The following is a 15,489-nucleotide window of genomic DNA, read 5'->3' on the forward strand; positions in this document are numbered from 1 at the left end:
TTTGGTCAAAGGTTGGACTTGACCTTGGAGGTCTTTTTCAACCTTAATGATTCTATGATTTATTTTGTCTCTAGCCCTCCTAGTATCAGGTGCCAGTTAGAAGCTCTCCTTAAGCCTTCTCTTCTTGCAGGTTAAACAAACACAACCTCTTCAGACCCTTACACTTCATGTGCTTCCACTCCCTGGCCATCTGAACAGCTCCCCGGCCGGCTCGCAGCTCCATCCCACTGGAGAGGGCCTACAGTATTCCAGCTGCAGCCTCCCACATGAGGGATGGTGCAGCCCACTGTGCTCCTAGTGGTCATTGCCACAAGGCTATGCTGCAGGTACATGTTCAAGCTGTCCATCAGGACTGGGGGTGTGTTCTGCACACCTGCTGCACAAAGATAGGGGGTGTGGCTCCTCCTTTGGGCAGTAGCTGCCATCAGGGTTCAAAACTGCTGTTGCATTTGAAGTGACTAGGATTTTAGATGTACTTAATTGTCCAAATTCTATCTTAGATTATAGTCTCAGTAAATTTGAGCTACTTTAAGCTAACCTTTACAAATTCATCTAGCATTAACCACTGCCAAAAACTCAATTATTTTTGTTCAATACTTGTTTATTCAATTATTGGTGCAGAAACTATCCTCATCTTTAGCAGTAACTATTACTTTCCAATTACCACCCAATTACTTATGTTAATGATTGCTGTACCACTGAAAACAAAATATATTTGGGATTAAAAATTTATTGAAATTGTTAAAATTGAGAAGGTTATAAAATCTTTAATATTTCCCCTTTTTTCACTTATTTTGAATTATTTCCTCCCATTGGAATAAAGAGACAATGAAGCTACTCAGATGAGTAACTGCTCTCCGATGAGAGATACAAGTATCCCCCAAATGGTTATTTTCCAAATAAAAAATGGCTTCCCAAATACTAGTGGGTTTTTTCCAGAGCCAAACTCTGTACAATTGTGTCCTCTTCTAGACTAAGTGAGAAGAAAAGTGACAGCACAAGATTCATGTCTCCTGGGCAGGTTAAATTTTCCCTTAATGTGATGCTGTCCTGTTTAACAAGTTGGCAATGCACGTTATCATAGAATCATAGAACTGGGTCTGGGTTGGAAGGGACTTTAATGAATGTGTAGTTTCAACCCCCTGAAATGGGAAGGGGCACTTTCCACTAGATCAGGTTTCTCAAAGCTCCATCCAAGCCTGGCCTTGAAAACTTCCAGGGATGGGGCAGCTACAGTTTCTCTGGGCATGCTGTTCAAGTGCCCCTCCACCCTCATATTAACTACCTGAATAACTCCTAGAGGATGTTTTAATTCTGGCTTAAGTCAGTCTGTCTGACTGTGAGCATCATTGTGAATTTCTTCACAAAGATTATAATATTTGGGGACAGGGTGCGCATATCTTGCTATGGTAAGCATCTTACTCTATATGATGCTTAGACCATCAATGTTTTTTTTTTCAGAAGAGGATACTATTCCTTTGAGTCTAAGTATTAAACTGCAGTCTGATTTGCTTAACTAGGTCTCATTTAAACATATCTTGATTATTTCTCACTGCTTTCTGCTATTCGTTTTAACTCTTTTCAACATGATATACGTTCAAATACTCAATGGTCTCAACAAAGACTAAAAGCATTTGCATTTAATGCATATTATCTTAAAAAGGAGAATTGGTCAAAAAGTCTGCAGAATGTTTTAGCAGCCACCTGTCAATTCTCTAAAACTTATCCATCTAACCAAATTTTACTTTTACAAAAACTAGCATGTATGTCTTTGTATGATCAGATTCACTGATAGCTAAAATTTTTACACTTTAGGAAGTAAACATTCCTACTTTAATCCCCTTCAAATAAATACCCTAAATTCTTGATCACAGAAATTCTTAATCACCTCAAAAATACTTCAATGAATTTTCAGACTTATCCTTCTATTAATTGCTCCTATGTTGTATCTTCCTTTCTTATAGCCCAGCTGGACACCAATTAAAGTTGTGCAAATAATCATCTTGCAGACAAAGATCTTCAAGGAATATGTTCTGTCTTTTATCTTAGAGATAAGAAAGAATTTATTTGGACAAAAATGGGATTTTTAATGAAAAACTTCTGGGAAAAATAAAGAAGGAAAATCTAAATTATTTTACAATGTCATTAAGTTTATGAAACTGGCTTCAGGGTTTTCTGTGTGAAAACAAGATCAAACTCTTCCTAGAGTCATCATGCTTCCTTAGCACTGTTTTCTTCCTCCTATGCCTCTTATGAAAAAATACCATCACTTGAAAAGAGATATTAAAATGCTGATAAGAAACCCCTACATGATTTGACTTTGGAAAGCAGTAGTTTTCTAAATGGCAATTATCAGTGCTAAAGCAATGTATGAGGTACTGACACTGATCTGTTTCCTCAGAACGTTGTTCCAGTCTGAAAAAAGAGATAGCACAAATACTCTCATTGTAACAGCTGTTCAGATTAATGTTATAGGCATAGTCTCTAAGCAGAATTTTGACTGTTATTCTGTTTTCACACCGCATAAGCCATTTGACTTTCACCATATTCCCATGCTTTCTGAGTGAAGCTGATTTCATGCTTAACAATGCAGAACAGCTTCATAATCCAACTATCTAAATAAATTCCTACAAGCTTTAGACACTTTAAACTGAATCTCTGACCTAAGCTACTGATGTTACTATTCCTCGGTGTAAAAAATTGAACTAGGACGAGGATCAGCAACCCATTTTACTGGAATCTGCTCTCACAAACCTTTCATGACTTTGGAAACCTCCTTTTTTCTTTTGTTTAAAAAGTTTTAATTTTTTTTTCTTAAATTTTCTCCTGAAAAAGACATATTACAAAGAGAATTTAGGATCTTCTGTAGGTTGAAAGCTCCTTACATAATCCTTTAAAGACCGATATCTTAAAAATCTGGTCCTACTTTTCAGCAGAGACAGTTGCAAACATGCTGCTTTTCATTGAGTGATTATCCATGACTGGAACAGAACTGCAAAAGCTGACTGTATTATTTTCACCTGCTGATAAGCTGTACATAGAAGCTTATGTTTACTTAGGTAAAACATAATTTACTATTTGATACCAATGTTGCTCTTAAAGATTTCATAATTCACTATATAGTCTAAATGTTTCTTTTATACATAATATATTTATCACCAATCATTATTGAAAAAGTTTGACAAGTTTTTTGCACTAAGTTGATTTATTATTGCTCTGGATATAAAATCAAAAGTGCTGCATTGCTCTTTTATTCTAGGAGTGAATAAGGCTTTGAAGTGGTTAAGAACAGAAATCTTGGAAATCATAATTAGCACCTTTGTGGATTACCAAAGAAAGTTCTAGATATTTCAGTTTTCAAAGTTGATAAGCAAGCTGTAACAATGACACTTGAATCGTATTAATGATTTTAAGGAGAGGAGCTATTCTAATGAAAATATTTACTATCTGTTCTGTACACATTGTTGCCTTGCCTATAAGCAACTCTCCCCACAACTTTCTTAATTCCCTATGACTACCAAGTCTGTACATTCCCAGAACTATGCTTAGCTTAGATTCCTTCCTTGATGTCTGTTGGCCAACATCCTTCTGAGTCCCATTTCTCCTAGAAATATTAACAAAGCAATCACTTCCCTTAAATAAAATCTTATTTCCTCTTATGCCTTGTTTTGTTCCTGTTTGTTTATTTGTAAAAAGTAATTAAAACAAAATGCGTGTTTTTGTCATCCAGGGAGCCACTGAAGTAAAAAAAAAAAAAAGAGTAAAGAATGTAATTGGGCTTTTTTTCTTTAATTATGGTCCCTATTATTTTGAAATTATTATTTCCCTGGCAAGCAATTTTTGAAGTATTTGCATTTAGTGAAACTTCTGAAAGCCGTGTAATTATGGGTCACAGTAAAAAACTTAACATCTACAGCATTTTGACTTAAAAAAACAATGTCCAAACAACTCCTCCAAGAGGTATTGCATGCAGATGAACTGAGAGGCATGTAGAAGCTTTAAAGCCAGAGTAATCATGTTGGAACTTGCTCCCATTTTATGTATTTTTTGTATATCTGTGATTCATAAAGGAATGCATAATATGTGCCTATTATCTTCATAAGGGGTATTTCACAGAAACTCAAGTAAAGATTTGTTTCACGTCTCTTGTGTGAATTACCTTTGTTGAAGACTGGGTATTTAAATCATTCTTAGTAAGTTATTAAATTCTTTTAAAAGATCATTTGAATCACAATTTCCATGAGTTAAAAGGTATTTTTGTTATAATCTTGTGAGAGATGCTATATTATATTGTCATCTCTGGAACAATTCCAAGCTTATCTATAGGACTTCTTCACAATTGCAACTAGTCCTATTTATAAGAGGACTACAGTTTTAAGACATAATTCCAGCATATTGGCAATTGTGGAAGATATTAACTCTTTAGCAAAGGCTTGTGCATATAAAGTGAGTATGCCACACACCTATTTATCACATTCCTTTTGATAAATATTTAGCAGTATTTTCTTAAGATAAGTCATGCAGATATATATGATTGACAGAATTAAAAAAAGGGAATCTGAAAACATTTAAAGACTGAAGCGTGATTAATTGTATAATTATACATTTTTAAAGTGGAATAACGTGCTCCTTTATATATTTTTTTCCTTTTGTTTGGAAACAGTGAAGCTTGCAAAACATTATATGAATTGAAATGGTAATTCTTCAAACAGGAGTTGTCACAGAAGTTACACAGTCTCAACAGCATTGAAAAGTTGCTCATCAATGCTCTGCTGGATCCCAATTTAGTAAACTACTTAAACATATCAGGTTAGGCTACAGTTAAATGAGCAGGAATTTATGCTTTGCTGCCTGAGGACCTTGTAAAAATGTGTTAAAAACTTGCTAGATTTTTTTCCAATGTCAAATAAAGGTTGAAAAATAGTAACAAAGCTAAGAAAAATTTTGTCATGGCTCACACATATTGTTGCCATTATTGCCTTAAAAATATGATTTAAAGAGTAAGGTCAGGTTATTTTTTCTGCCAAGATCTCTCACTTATATCTGTCTAGATCTATTGATTTCACTGAGTAAACCGATGTATTTTACTGCTACCACAGATAGTAAAAGATATAAATGTCTGAGTTTTGAACTTGAATTTTTTTAGGATGTCTGCTTAAATGCATTTTCTCAGAAATTGATTTGCAACTATCAACAGACGTTTACACAAGGAAAAAGGGTAACTTTTGCAGAGAACTTTCTTGCATAACTCTGCAATAAAGAAGTGCTTCCAATATTTGAAGAATTATTGCTTAACTGTGAAACTGAAAATATACTGCTGCTTTTTACTAAGTGGCAGATGGACTATTCAAATATAACCATAATAGTAATAAATAATCATGTGTTTAGTGCTTTATATTCTCAAATCTCTATACAAATATTCATTACAATGTTACCAAAGCAGTGGACAAGGAATAATCAGTCAGACTTACCCACATTCAATCTGCCTGTGACTTCCCCATTTGAATTGCGAGCATTCACAGTCACATTGTGAGTAGACTGGAGAAGCAGTGATGAGTCCTGAAGTATGGAGAAAGAAAAAAAGTATGTTAGATAGTACAATTAGAATTGTGAACCATTTTCAAAATTTAGTCTAGTGTCAACTCAGACACCGAAAGGTCTTTGCAGCTACAAAACTATCACAGATCTCATCAAATAATGCAGGCAGATATTTCTGATTACTACGACTACATCAGATTTAAAGTAAGAAAAATAATTAAAGGGAATATATCAGGTGAACAAAACCTGTGTTACTGGACCAATGAACATGGCTGTTAACATTTTATCTTTTGGAAAAATGCTTTAGTACTAGATGTACCTGTCAGGACATAACTGAGACTCCTACAAGACAGCCATTTAATTGAGTGTGAGCACTCCAAATAGTATGAATTTGAGAATTCATACTATTGTATTAACTTGGAGAGAAACATGCATGTGCATTCTGCTTCCTCAATGGTCCATGCACTCTGTAGGCTGTGGCCTAATTTTGGCACCTGGCACTGGCTCTCCAGGCAGGGAAGCTCTAACAGTGAGTGATGGAGAGAGTGGCAGGCTGACTAGATCAATGCTGACTTTAACAGATGACAGTACAGGTGATTTTCAGAGTAATCACAGTGGCCATTGTCTTTACTTGACATTAAGTATCAGAAAACTATCTGGATACACAAATCTTATCACTCATATGGATCAGCAAACTGTAAATACACTGGTAGACTTCAAAAAAAGGGGAGGAAGTTTACTGCAGTACAGGTGCTTTCATTCTAAAGCACACTTTGTCTCTGAAGGACAAGAACTCAGGAAGCAATAAGAAGTGCCTCAGTTGCCAAAGCATCAGGGAATACATGATATGAAGAGAGTATCAGCAAGCTGCCTGCTTGTGACCTCAGTGGAGATACCCATTCCTATATAAATGAGTTTCTAACTACTGGAATATTATTAAAAGATCAGCCTCTTTCACAGCTATGGCTTCTAGTTATTTTTCTGCACTCACCAGAGATTATGTAGTACCTTGAAGGCCTAACCCCTGAAAATAACCCCAAGGCATATTTTCATCTCAATTTAATGCTTAGAGTATGAAACAACCTGAGAGTTTTAAACACTTTTTACGTGATGAGTTTTACTACAAACACTTCTTTAGTAACAAAACCACAAACCTCATTAAAAAGTAATGAAATACAAGTAACACACAATTTGGACTCAAACTTACACTTTTTTTAAAGAAAACAAACAGGATCTTACAAGTAGGTAGAAAGGCTCTTTCAAAATAAGTCATTAAGTGAGCAAAAGAAATTAATCACACTTTATAAATTATATTGGGAAAACATAAAAGCTCACACGATTGACACAAATAAATGACTAGTCTTAGGAAAAATGTAAGCCATGTATTAGAATGAACATTAATGGTAGTAAGTTAGTATGAGGTGGACAAGGAAGGCCAACAAAGATTGAGGATTGGGTAAATATAGCACATTTAAGTAAATCTGCTAAATGACCCAGAAAGCTGGGCATCTTTATTACATTTATTTGATTGCCACTGGTTGGTTTAAAAAATAATTTAGTAATTTGTGATATCAAATGAAAGTGTGAATAAACTATACACCTGCTGCTGCCACACGTGGTTTTGACTAATTAAAATCTAGTAATATATTTAAAAATGCTCATCTTTTATCTTTTCATGAAGATGTTTTAGCAAAGGTGCAATGGTCTTGCCCACAGCTCTGCGTTGGACTCATAATGAAGGCATAAACTTGTAATAGGCTCCAGAGACAATGCACAGCAAGTAGATTTTCTGCTACATATTTTCTTAGCACTTTGGAGACCTCATTAGGTGAGAAAATCTGTTAGGAGACTGCAAGGAGAAAACTATTAGGGCAAGGGAGAAAGCTGCTTTGAAAGCTGAGAGGGGCCCAGTTCTCCAAGACAAACTTAGAAAAAGAAAGCTTAACAAATAAGTAATGTTATGAGAATAAACACATAAATGGCAACTCAGGAGACCAAGCTGCAGGCAATTAAGCCTTTAGAGAGTTCAAATATTTTAAAAAAGCAAGGATACAAACAAAAAATCTCTGATGAATTATCAGTAGGCAGAGAGAAGCAGTAGCCTGAAGGATCTAATTAATGCATGCTACTAATGATCATGACGGATCATTGGACAGCTAAGCTTATATTAGATGCTGCCACACCTCTTTTTATTATATTGTACTAAATGTATTAAGAGCTGAAAGGAATATTAAGAGAGCACAAATGGTAGCTTAACACTGTATAACGATCCTTGGGACTAGAGGGAGTTCTTAAACATTAGCTGTGGTGGTCTTAAAAAGTTACACGTCTTACTGGATAAAAAACCTCAAGGGAAATTCACCAAAGCACATAAATAGTTTTCTCACTGTCTGTGAGGCAGAAAAGAATACAGCATAAGAAGCTACAGATACAGTAATGGAATTTTACTGTGTTAATTAAGAGTTGTTCCTGAAACTGGAAATACTTAGAGAAAAGGAAAAGCTCAATATAAGTAAAATATGTTGGCATTGCTTAAATTTTAGTAACCAAGCATGTTAACAACCTCATTCTGATAAATTTATTTACATTTTCTCTTGCTATAGCAATATATATACACACTAACCTTTTTCCTAGGTTCAGAAAACTCACACGGCTGGCTATTTCTTCTCAATTATGTTTGAAGATATGAAAGAGCCACATTTGGCTTTCATTGTCACTAAAGAGTACATTATTCAATAAATGTCCCATTGATGGTAATATTTACGAAACATAAAACTGTATTTTGTGAGATGTTGGGCTATGGACAATAGTTCTGGAAAATATTTATTTTATTGGCCAGAAGCAGACATCTCCCTACAAAAAATTCACTGGAATAAGTTTCAGAGTCCCCCTGGATAATTAAAATCCAAATCAGATGCTCTCTTCCTTTTTCTAAACCCACAACTTCTGCACCTTTCCCTTTCTCAGTGACATTTTAAAGTTAATAATTTGGATAAATATTTGATCAAGTATGTTATTCCTATTTTACCTCACTAGTAATAACAACAACAAAGTTTTCTGTCTAGGTGAACTAGATTAAATACTAAGTCTTTCCATTTAGACTTGTAAATTTTATATACATAAATATATAAACATGCCAGACATCTCATGGCATCATCCTTGAAGTGAAAAAAGCTATATATTTTAGAGAAATTTTAACTTTTCCACTGGGATCCATTAATTTTAGAGATATTGAAACTATTCTGAAGCAGATGAATAAACAGAACAAGCAGCTTCCTAGGGAAGCCTATATTAAAAAATAATCTCAGTAAAAATAATGAAAACCTTCTTATACCTTCAAGTTTTAGCATTACTTGCATACGATAACAATTATAATTCCTGTTTGAGCTGCTTATCACATGCCTAAGAGATAGATGTTAATTCTGACAAAGCATCATAACACTGACCTTGTAAAGCATGAAGAAATATGTGTGTATACAGATATACATGAACATACATATATATATATATGTTTGGTTTTTTTCTTACATGACAGAAACCATGGAAAGTTCAATTATTCAGAAGTGCATTCATTTTATTTAGCATTTTTGCAAGATTACCCACTTACCACTCTCGAATGGATTTCTTTGGCATAAAGAGGGAATAAGAATTCAGATTCCCCTTCCAGTCGAAGGCCTTCTTTTGTAACACGCAGGTGTCCCATTCCGGTCTGAGGAGAAGATGTGAGAATTATGCACAATTTACTATTGTTGCTGTATTTATTTTGTCTTCTTTTCATGAATTAAACATTTTCAAAACTGCCTGCCTAAAGTCTACTGATAAATATACAAATAGTAATACATTTAAAATGTTGAGAATACCTTATTTTTTCCCAGGAGTAATTTTCTGTGAGAAATTGCAGGTTTCATGAAGTTATGAAACTTGGTTTGTTGGGTTTTTTTGGGGGGGGGAGGGTGTGGCATGGAAATTCAGTTTTATAGTCATTCAATTAAAAAGAAGTGCATTTGCATTGGCTGTGCTGAAACAGCTTCTGTACTTGCCTTCTAAAAATGTAATGAACAATAAACTTTTACATATGAGTACTCACATAAAAAAACTTATATTAACATCTCAGGGTTCATTCTATCAATAATATAAGCCTACAGAACAGACAAAGAGGGATTTTTATTTGCTTTCATTTTCATCAATAACTTCTTTTAAATTAAGTTTTAATTCATTGGCTTAGTTTTTTCTCCTTCAATTGTAGGTCAAGGCTCTATATCTCATTATCATATACCTTTTTCTCTATCACTTGCTTCTCAGTTTTCTCATCCTTTCTTCCTCAGTCCCTCTTGCTTTCAGCCCAATTATTCTTTCCAGCTGATATCTTCTTTCTTTCTTTCTTTTTACTTCCTTTCATCATTATCATAGAATTGATAATGTGAAAAATTAGTGAGGAATTACTTCAGTAAGTACATCTGAGCACTTGCAGGCTTCAGCTGCAAGGTATTTCACAGGTATTTAGCTAATTTGTAAAGGATTCGCCTGTTTCCCTGACATAAAGAGTGACAGAAAACTTGCCAAAAAAAACCCCAACAAACCCAAAAAAACAGTCTTCCAGCTAGGCCACATAAAAGTATTTCAAGACAACTGCTGCGAACTACAAGGAATAGATAGAAGGGCTAAACAAAAAACAATAAACCCAAAAAAGTATTTTCATTCTAAACAGTTTTCAGGTGGTTCTCCATGTAAGCAGAAGAGGTAACAGGCCACTGATTACACATCAATAAATTGTTCATCTAATGAATTATGCTTGCCACTGAGAAAAGTTATAATTGAAGAGATGGTAATTGCTTTCGAATATATGTTCTGAATAATCAGATTACATATGTATATATGTAATGCTAAGTAACATATCAAACCAGCCTTCAATAAAAAATCATAGCTATTTTTTTAGCAGGCCTGAAAGGAGACAAAGAGAGAAACAAGTTTTGCCTAAATTCCATAGGGTAAGAAATGTTCATTCACTCCACTGGAGAGCACAACTACGATTCTTCCTCAGCAAGATTTGCTTCAGGAAATAGGCTTTTAGAAAAACTATTTACGGAATCTGTTTTTCAGGGTCAAATATTTTACTGTTTTGAAATATTTAATGTACTGACTTTTCTCAGTGAAAACAGATACAGTTTCCAAATTCTACACCACTGCCAAGCTTTTAAAAAGTACCCAGTATATAGTGATACATCCCATAGGGCAAAACTAAAATACCTATGATGAGCTTTTATAATGACAATTCCTAGCCAGCACTGACTGATTTAAAAATATATTTTTCTAGCAAAGACTATAGACAGTTTTTTTCTAAATTGCAGCACTCCAACATTATAAAGACACTTAGGTTTTAAGGAAAACACTTGAAAAATCTGATGTGAAATATCAGGATATTCTGAAGAAATATCACTAACAAGTATCTCCTCTTTTATTAACCAAATTAAGGGTCTGATGATTTGCTCCGATCTCATATCTTTTCCCATCAGGTGAAAGTAGTTTATGTTAGCTATCAGGTTTAAACACAGTTTTTATATTTTTATGGAATAAAAATGAAAAGAACTAAATAAGTAGCATATTATAGAATAAGTACAAAAAATGACATTGACAAATCTGAAATTTAAGAAGGCAGAGGAAGAACTAGCAATTAATTCTTGCTCTGAAACAGACTGGAGAAAATTAACAAACTCCTAGGTGGCAATCTCTGTCCTGGCTTTGGCAGGAAGAAATTTTTAGTAGAGAGTAAAAAAATTATGTGGAAAAAAATTAGGCAATTTACTCAGCACACTCTAATGGATTCAGGTTTCCCAGCAATGTGAAAATGCTATATAGACAAATAAATGTCTTTGACAAAAAGAATAGTATGTCACATGACAAAACTCAGCACTTTCAACTTATCTAGAAGTTCCTATTTTTTCAGTAAATCCAGTTATATCCCTCAGGATTACTTTGTTTAAGTATGTCCTCCAGTATGCTGTATTTTCTTGTATCAGATATTTAATTTAAGCATTGACACAAAGCTCAGATTCTCACATATTTGCCTAACAGCCTCATTATCCATTCTCATTGACCACTTGGGAAGTGCAAACCCAGGGAAATTTAGATTTGGGTTATGTGCATAAATTACTATCTGTGAGGACTAACATAAACCTTGTAACATGCATGCAAATAATAAAACTGTGGATTTTATATAATGATCCTCACTTCTATTACCTTTGTGACTGCACACAATTATTATGTTCTTAGTACTACAATATTTGAGCATCGTAAGATTGTAAAAGTACTGAGTTATGCAGTACAGCGAGATAGGAGAATTCTATTATGTCCCTTTTATAACTGGCAAATTGAAGTTACATAGAATATAAAATAAAGGGATTTAGAATAAACAACCACCCCAATGCACTGAGATCCAATGCTAAGCTCCATGAAAAGGCAGAGCATAATATTTACACATAATGTTCTCTCAACAACCACTCTGCTTCTTACATTACCAATTGCTTTTTCCTGAGTATTGTGGCTTCCTCAGTGATGAACAAATGTGATGCTTTCTGTTTCAAGGATTTGATTCTGTTCCTATTCAAATAACTGAATATTTGAATATATTTCTACTGATTTGAGGAAAGCGACCCAATATCTATTAGTTAGATGTGGACTTTGATGCAGTTGTACAACAAGCTATTGCTTAGGGTGGGGGAGAAAAAAGGTGCTCCATAAAGACAGGAAATGTATGGCAAGTCTGGTTATCTGGTTATCCTGATGCTGGTGACTGTCACTGCTTGAGTTTGCTGGCCCTGAGCTGTAACACACTGTTGTACATACAGATATAGCTGAGACTCACATTTTGTAAATACTCAAAGCCCTCCGCGAGGCAGGGACGCAGCTGTACAGCAGGGAAGGATGAAATGGCATCTCTGCAGACAGCAATCAGGTTTTACTGCTGCAAGGAGTTGACTAGCATGGAAACTGCTGGCAGCTGCCAAACTCTTGTGTACCAAAGACGCAACTTAGCATTAGTGCTCACACAGGTGTGACCAGTTTTCACTTCAGAACTGCTTGACTTATTCTAACTGCAGCAACAGGATGTCTTTCTATAGTAGAAACATTTTTCCATAATTTGAAAATGCTCCCAAGCAGGTAAGTGCTTGGAGAAAGAGACAAAGCCTTCTACCACAAAAATTCAATCTCTGAATCCTCATAAAAGCTCATCAAATGATTACTTGATTGAGAAGTCCTAGTCTAAAAAACATTTGACACCTAGCTTTTCAGTGAATTATCTACATAGGGATACTCCAAACCAGCTGAAATGAATAGCCACCATTGCAGAATTATAGGTAAGATGCACTGTGTTGTGGAACATCTGGATGGGAGGACCATCTTGGATGTGTTATCATTCTGTTAGATTCTAAACACAGACTCCAGACTATCAGGAGTGGAAAACAAGCAGATGCAGCTCTAGGGCTCTTGCACGCACAGTGAGTTGCTCTCAGGTAGCTGAGTCTCATGCTGCCTATAGCATATGGAAGCAAAAGAGCATCAGGTGATTTATCTGGGATTTATCTCCCAGGAATATGACAATGTAGTCTGCTGCTGTAGGCATGTGGCCCTTAGAAATGAGCATGAGGCATGGGGAACATTCATTCAGTTTAAAAATTAGTATTTGATGAATAACTATAGTTTTTTGATGAATAACTATAAATTTGATGAATAACTAGTTTTTATTTTCCTACCAACACTTTGATGAATAACTATAGTTTTTATTTTCCTACCAACACTGAACCTGATACACACTGGCTCATGAATTTGGTCAACCATTCTCCATATCATATGTCATACCATATCACATCATATCCTCATTGTTTCTGTACCTTCTCAGCATTAGACTCAAATGCAGTCCTCAAGCTCCTTTGCATTAGAGAAACTGAACTTCTGTTCTGGGTATCAGCTAAGAGTTGCAAGGCAAGATGTGTATTTTCTCCTTTTGGGGAGAGATCAAATACTGGAAAGAGGCTGACTCATATGCTAGCATAGTCAAACCAAAAAAATTCTCAAAGTTGATTCCAACATTAGTTTGAACACATATTCAATTCAAATAAAGTAGCTTCTGTCTCAGGAGTTAAAAACATGTTTGATTTGCAGTATCTGCTCCCTGAATATTCAACTTTTCCATATATTAAAAGTCCACATACACTGTAGTGGCTGAATGAAACCAGTAATGATATTAACTTCAGAGTAGAAAGGATACAGCATTTCCACCCCTTTAAATCCTTTTCTTTCTTGTAGGATCCTTACATCCTCCTTCCAGGTCAGATCAGGGAAAGATCTTGCCAAGTTCAGACCAAGACACCACTTGTTGTGCCCCAAAGCTAGTTAAATGAATGGCTTTACAGATCCAGCTTGCACTGCAGCACTTCTTGCAGCAATTACTATTTAGAGAACTTGCTTTGCAAACAAGAGCGTACTGTTTCATTGAGATAATAGGACTGTGGGTAGAGATTGTTAAAGAGCAATCAGCAAAACAGGACTGGTAATGAATCTGATGAAACTCTCTGTTTGACTTACAATATCAATTTTGGAGCTCAGTACGTGCTTGGTATAATAACATTACTGATGCCTCATCTCATTTTCAGTTGCAAGGACTCTATTTGCTGGGCTCATACAGAGGTTATCTGACTTATCTGCTTAGATGACAGTGGAGTAATTTCAGTCAAAGCATTAGTCAAATCAGAGCCCTTGACAACAGCAAGCACTCCTCGTATAGAAGTTAGTCTCACCTGGTTTAGGGCTGGATACAAACCAAAACAGCATTTATGGACAAAAGTTAAAAGTGGGTAGAAAATATTTTGAGATTTAGAAAAGTAGATGACCACTTTGAATTCAACAGATTTGTAAGAAAACAGCTATGAATTATGCAAATTATCAAACCACTGATGTTTGCTTATTTTTATAACATTTCTTTCATAAAATAGGATTCATACTTAAGATGCGTATTTTCAAGATATTTTCAGGTCCTCTTTTATCTTTGTCCTGATATACAGAATAACAGACTTCCTTACTTAAAGTATTAATTAAAACAGGTGTTACTCAAGAGGAAAGAATATATTCTCAAAACAGATTCAGTTTTAGCTTCATTTCCTTGTTCAGCAAGGACCATATTCTGTCTTTGGTTCTGTACCGCACAGATATTAAAAAATGCCATTACATCTGCTGTGTTAGAAAAACTGACTACGAAGAAATAGACTTCTACTCCCACTGCTACATGTCTTTATTCAGGAATTAGCTTTTTATAAGTTGGGTAATTAATTTTATTATATTAACATTTGTAATTATGCAACTTAGCTTAAGAAATGGAATTAAATATTTTCCTTTGGTTTGCAAAGGCTCTCAAAAGGGTTTTCTTAAATCCAGTCTTAAACTTGCATGTACACTCTAATCTCACTGTACTCAGATTTTTATAACTCTTTATTAATATTATAAATTATTCCAAATGTACACTTAAGTGTTCCTCAACACCCTTTTACACATTATTTGATTCATAATATAATTCAGAATAATCAAATGCTTTAAGAAAATATATTTAAATGAAAATATGTATCACTACTGAAAAGTCTTTCTTTGGCAACAGCTTTCTGCAGTAAGTATCTCAGTTTCTTTCTACTCAATTATTACTCTCTGCATAAAGTATTTAGAAAGGTTGCAAAATACAGCTGTTAAGGATTATTCAGAATAGAAACTCTGGCATGTTCATATTCTGACATGAAAATTTGGATGAAAATTTATGAAATATTCAATAATTTATTTTATTTAAGTATTAAGGTAATGCAACATTCTCAAAATGACAACTAATTCCATGGAGGACCCACTGTTAATCACAAAATGCATGGAAAGGCTGTACAAGTACACTAATGTATGTCTATGGTGAAGGAGATC

At 34.7% G+C, this 15,489-nt stretch overlaps 1 protein-coding gene across 3 annotated transcripts in view; it reads right to left on the reverse strand.

The window, feature by feature from the left end:
- The window catches only part of SGCG (sarcoglycan gamma), a 104,112-nt gene that overhangs the window by 32,366 nt on the left and 56,257 nt on the right, over nucleotides 1-15,489 (reverse strand). For all 3 annotated transcript variants that reach the window (XM_031066012.1, XM_005417684.3, XM_031066013.1), the window contains 2 exons: nucleotides 9,146-9,247; nucleotides 5,472-5,559 (listed from right to left, as the gene is read on the reverse strand). In XM_031066012.1, the coding sequence (XP_030921872.1) occupies nucleotides 5,472-5,559; nucleotides 9,146-9,247 (190 nt within the window). The remainder of the gene's footprint in view (nucleotides 1-5,471; nucleotides 5,560-9,145; nucleotides 9,248-15,489) is intronic.

The sequence above is a fragment of the Geospiza fortis genome, unplaced genomic scaffold (assembly GCF_000277835.1).
Source record: "Geospiza fortis unplaced genomic scaffold, GeoFor_1.0 scaffold16, whole genome shotgun sequence".
Classification (NCBI taxonomy): Eukaryota; Metazoa; Chordata; class Aves; order Passeriformes; family Thraupidae; genus Geospiza; species Geospiza fortis.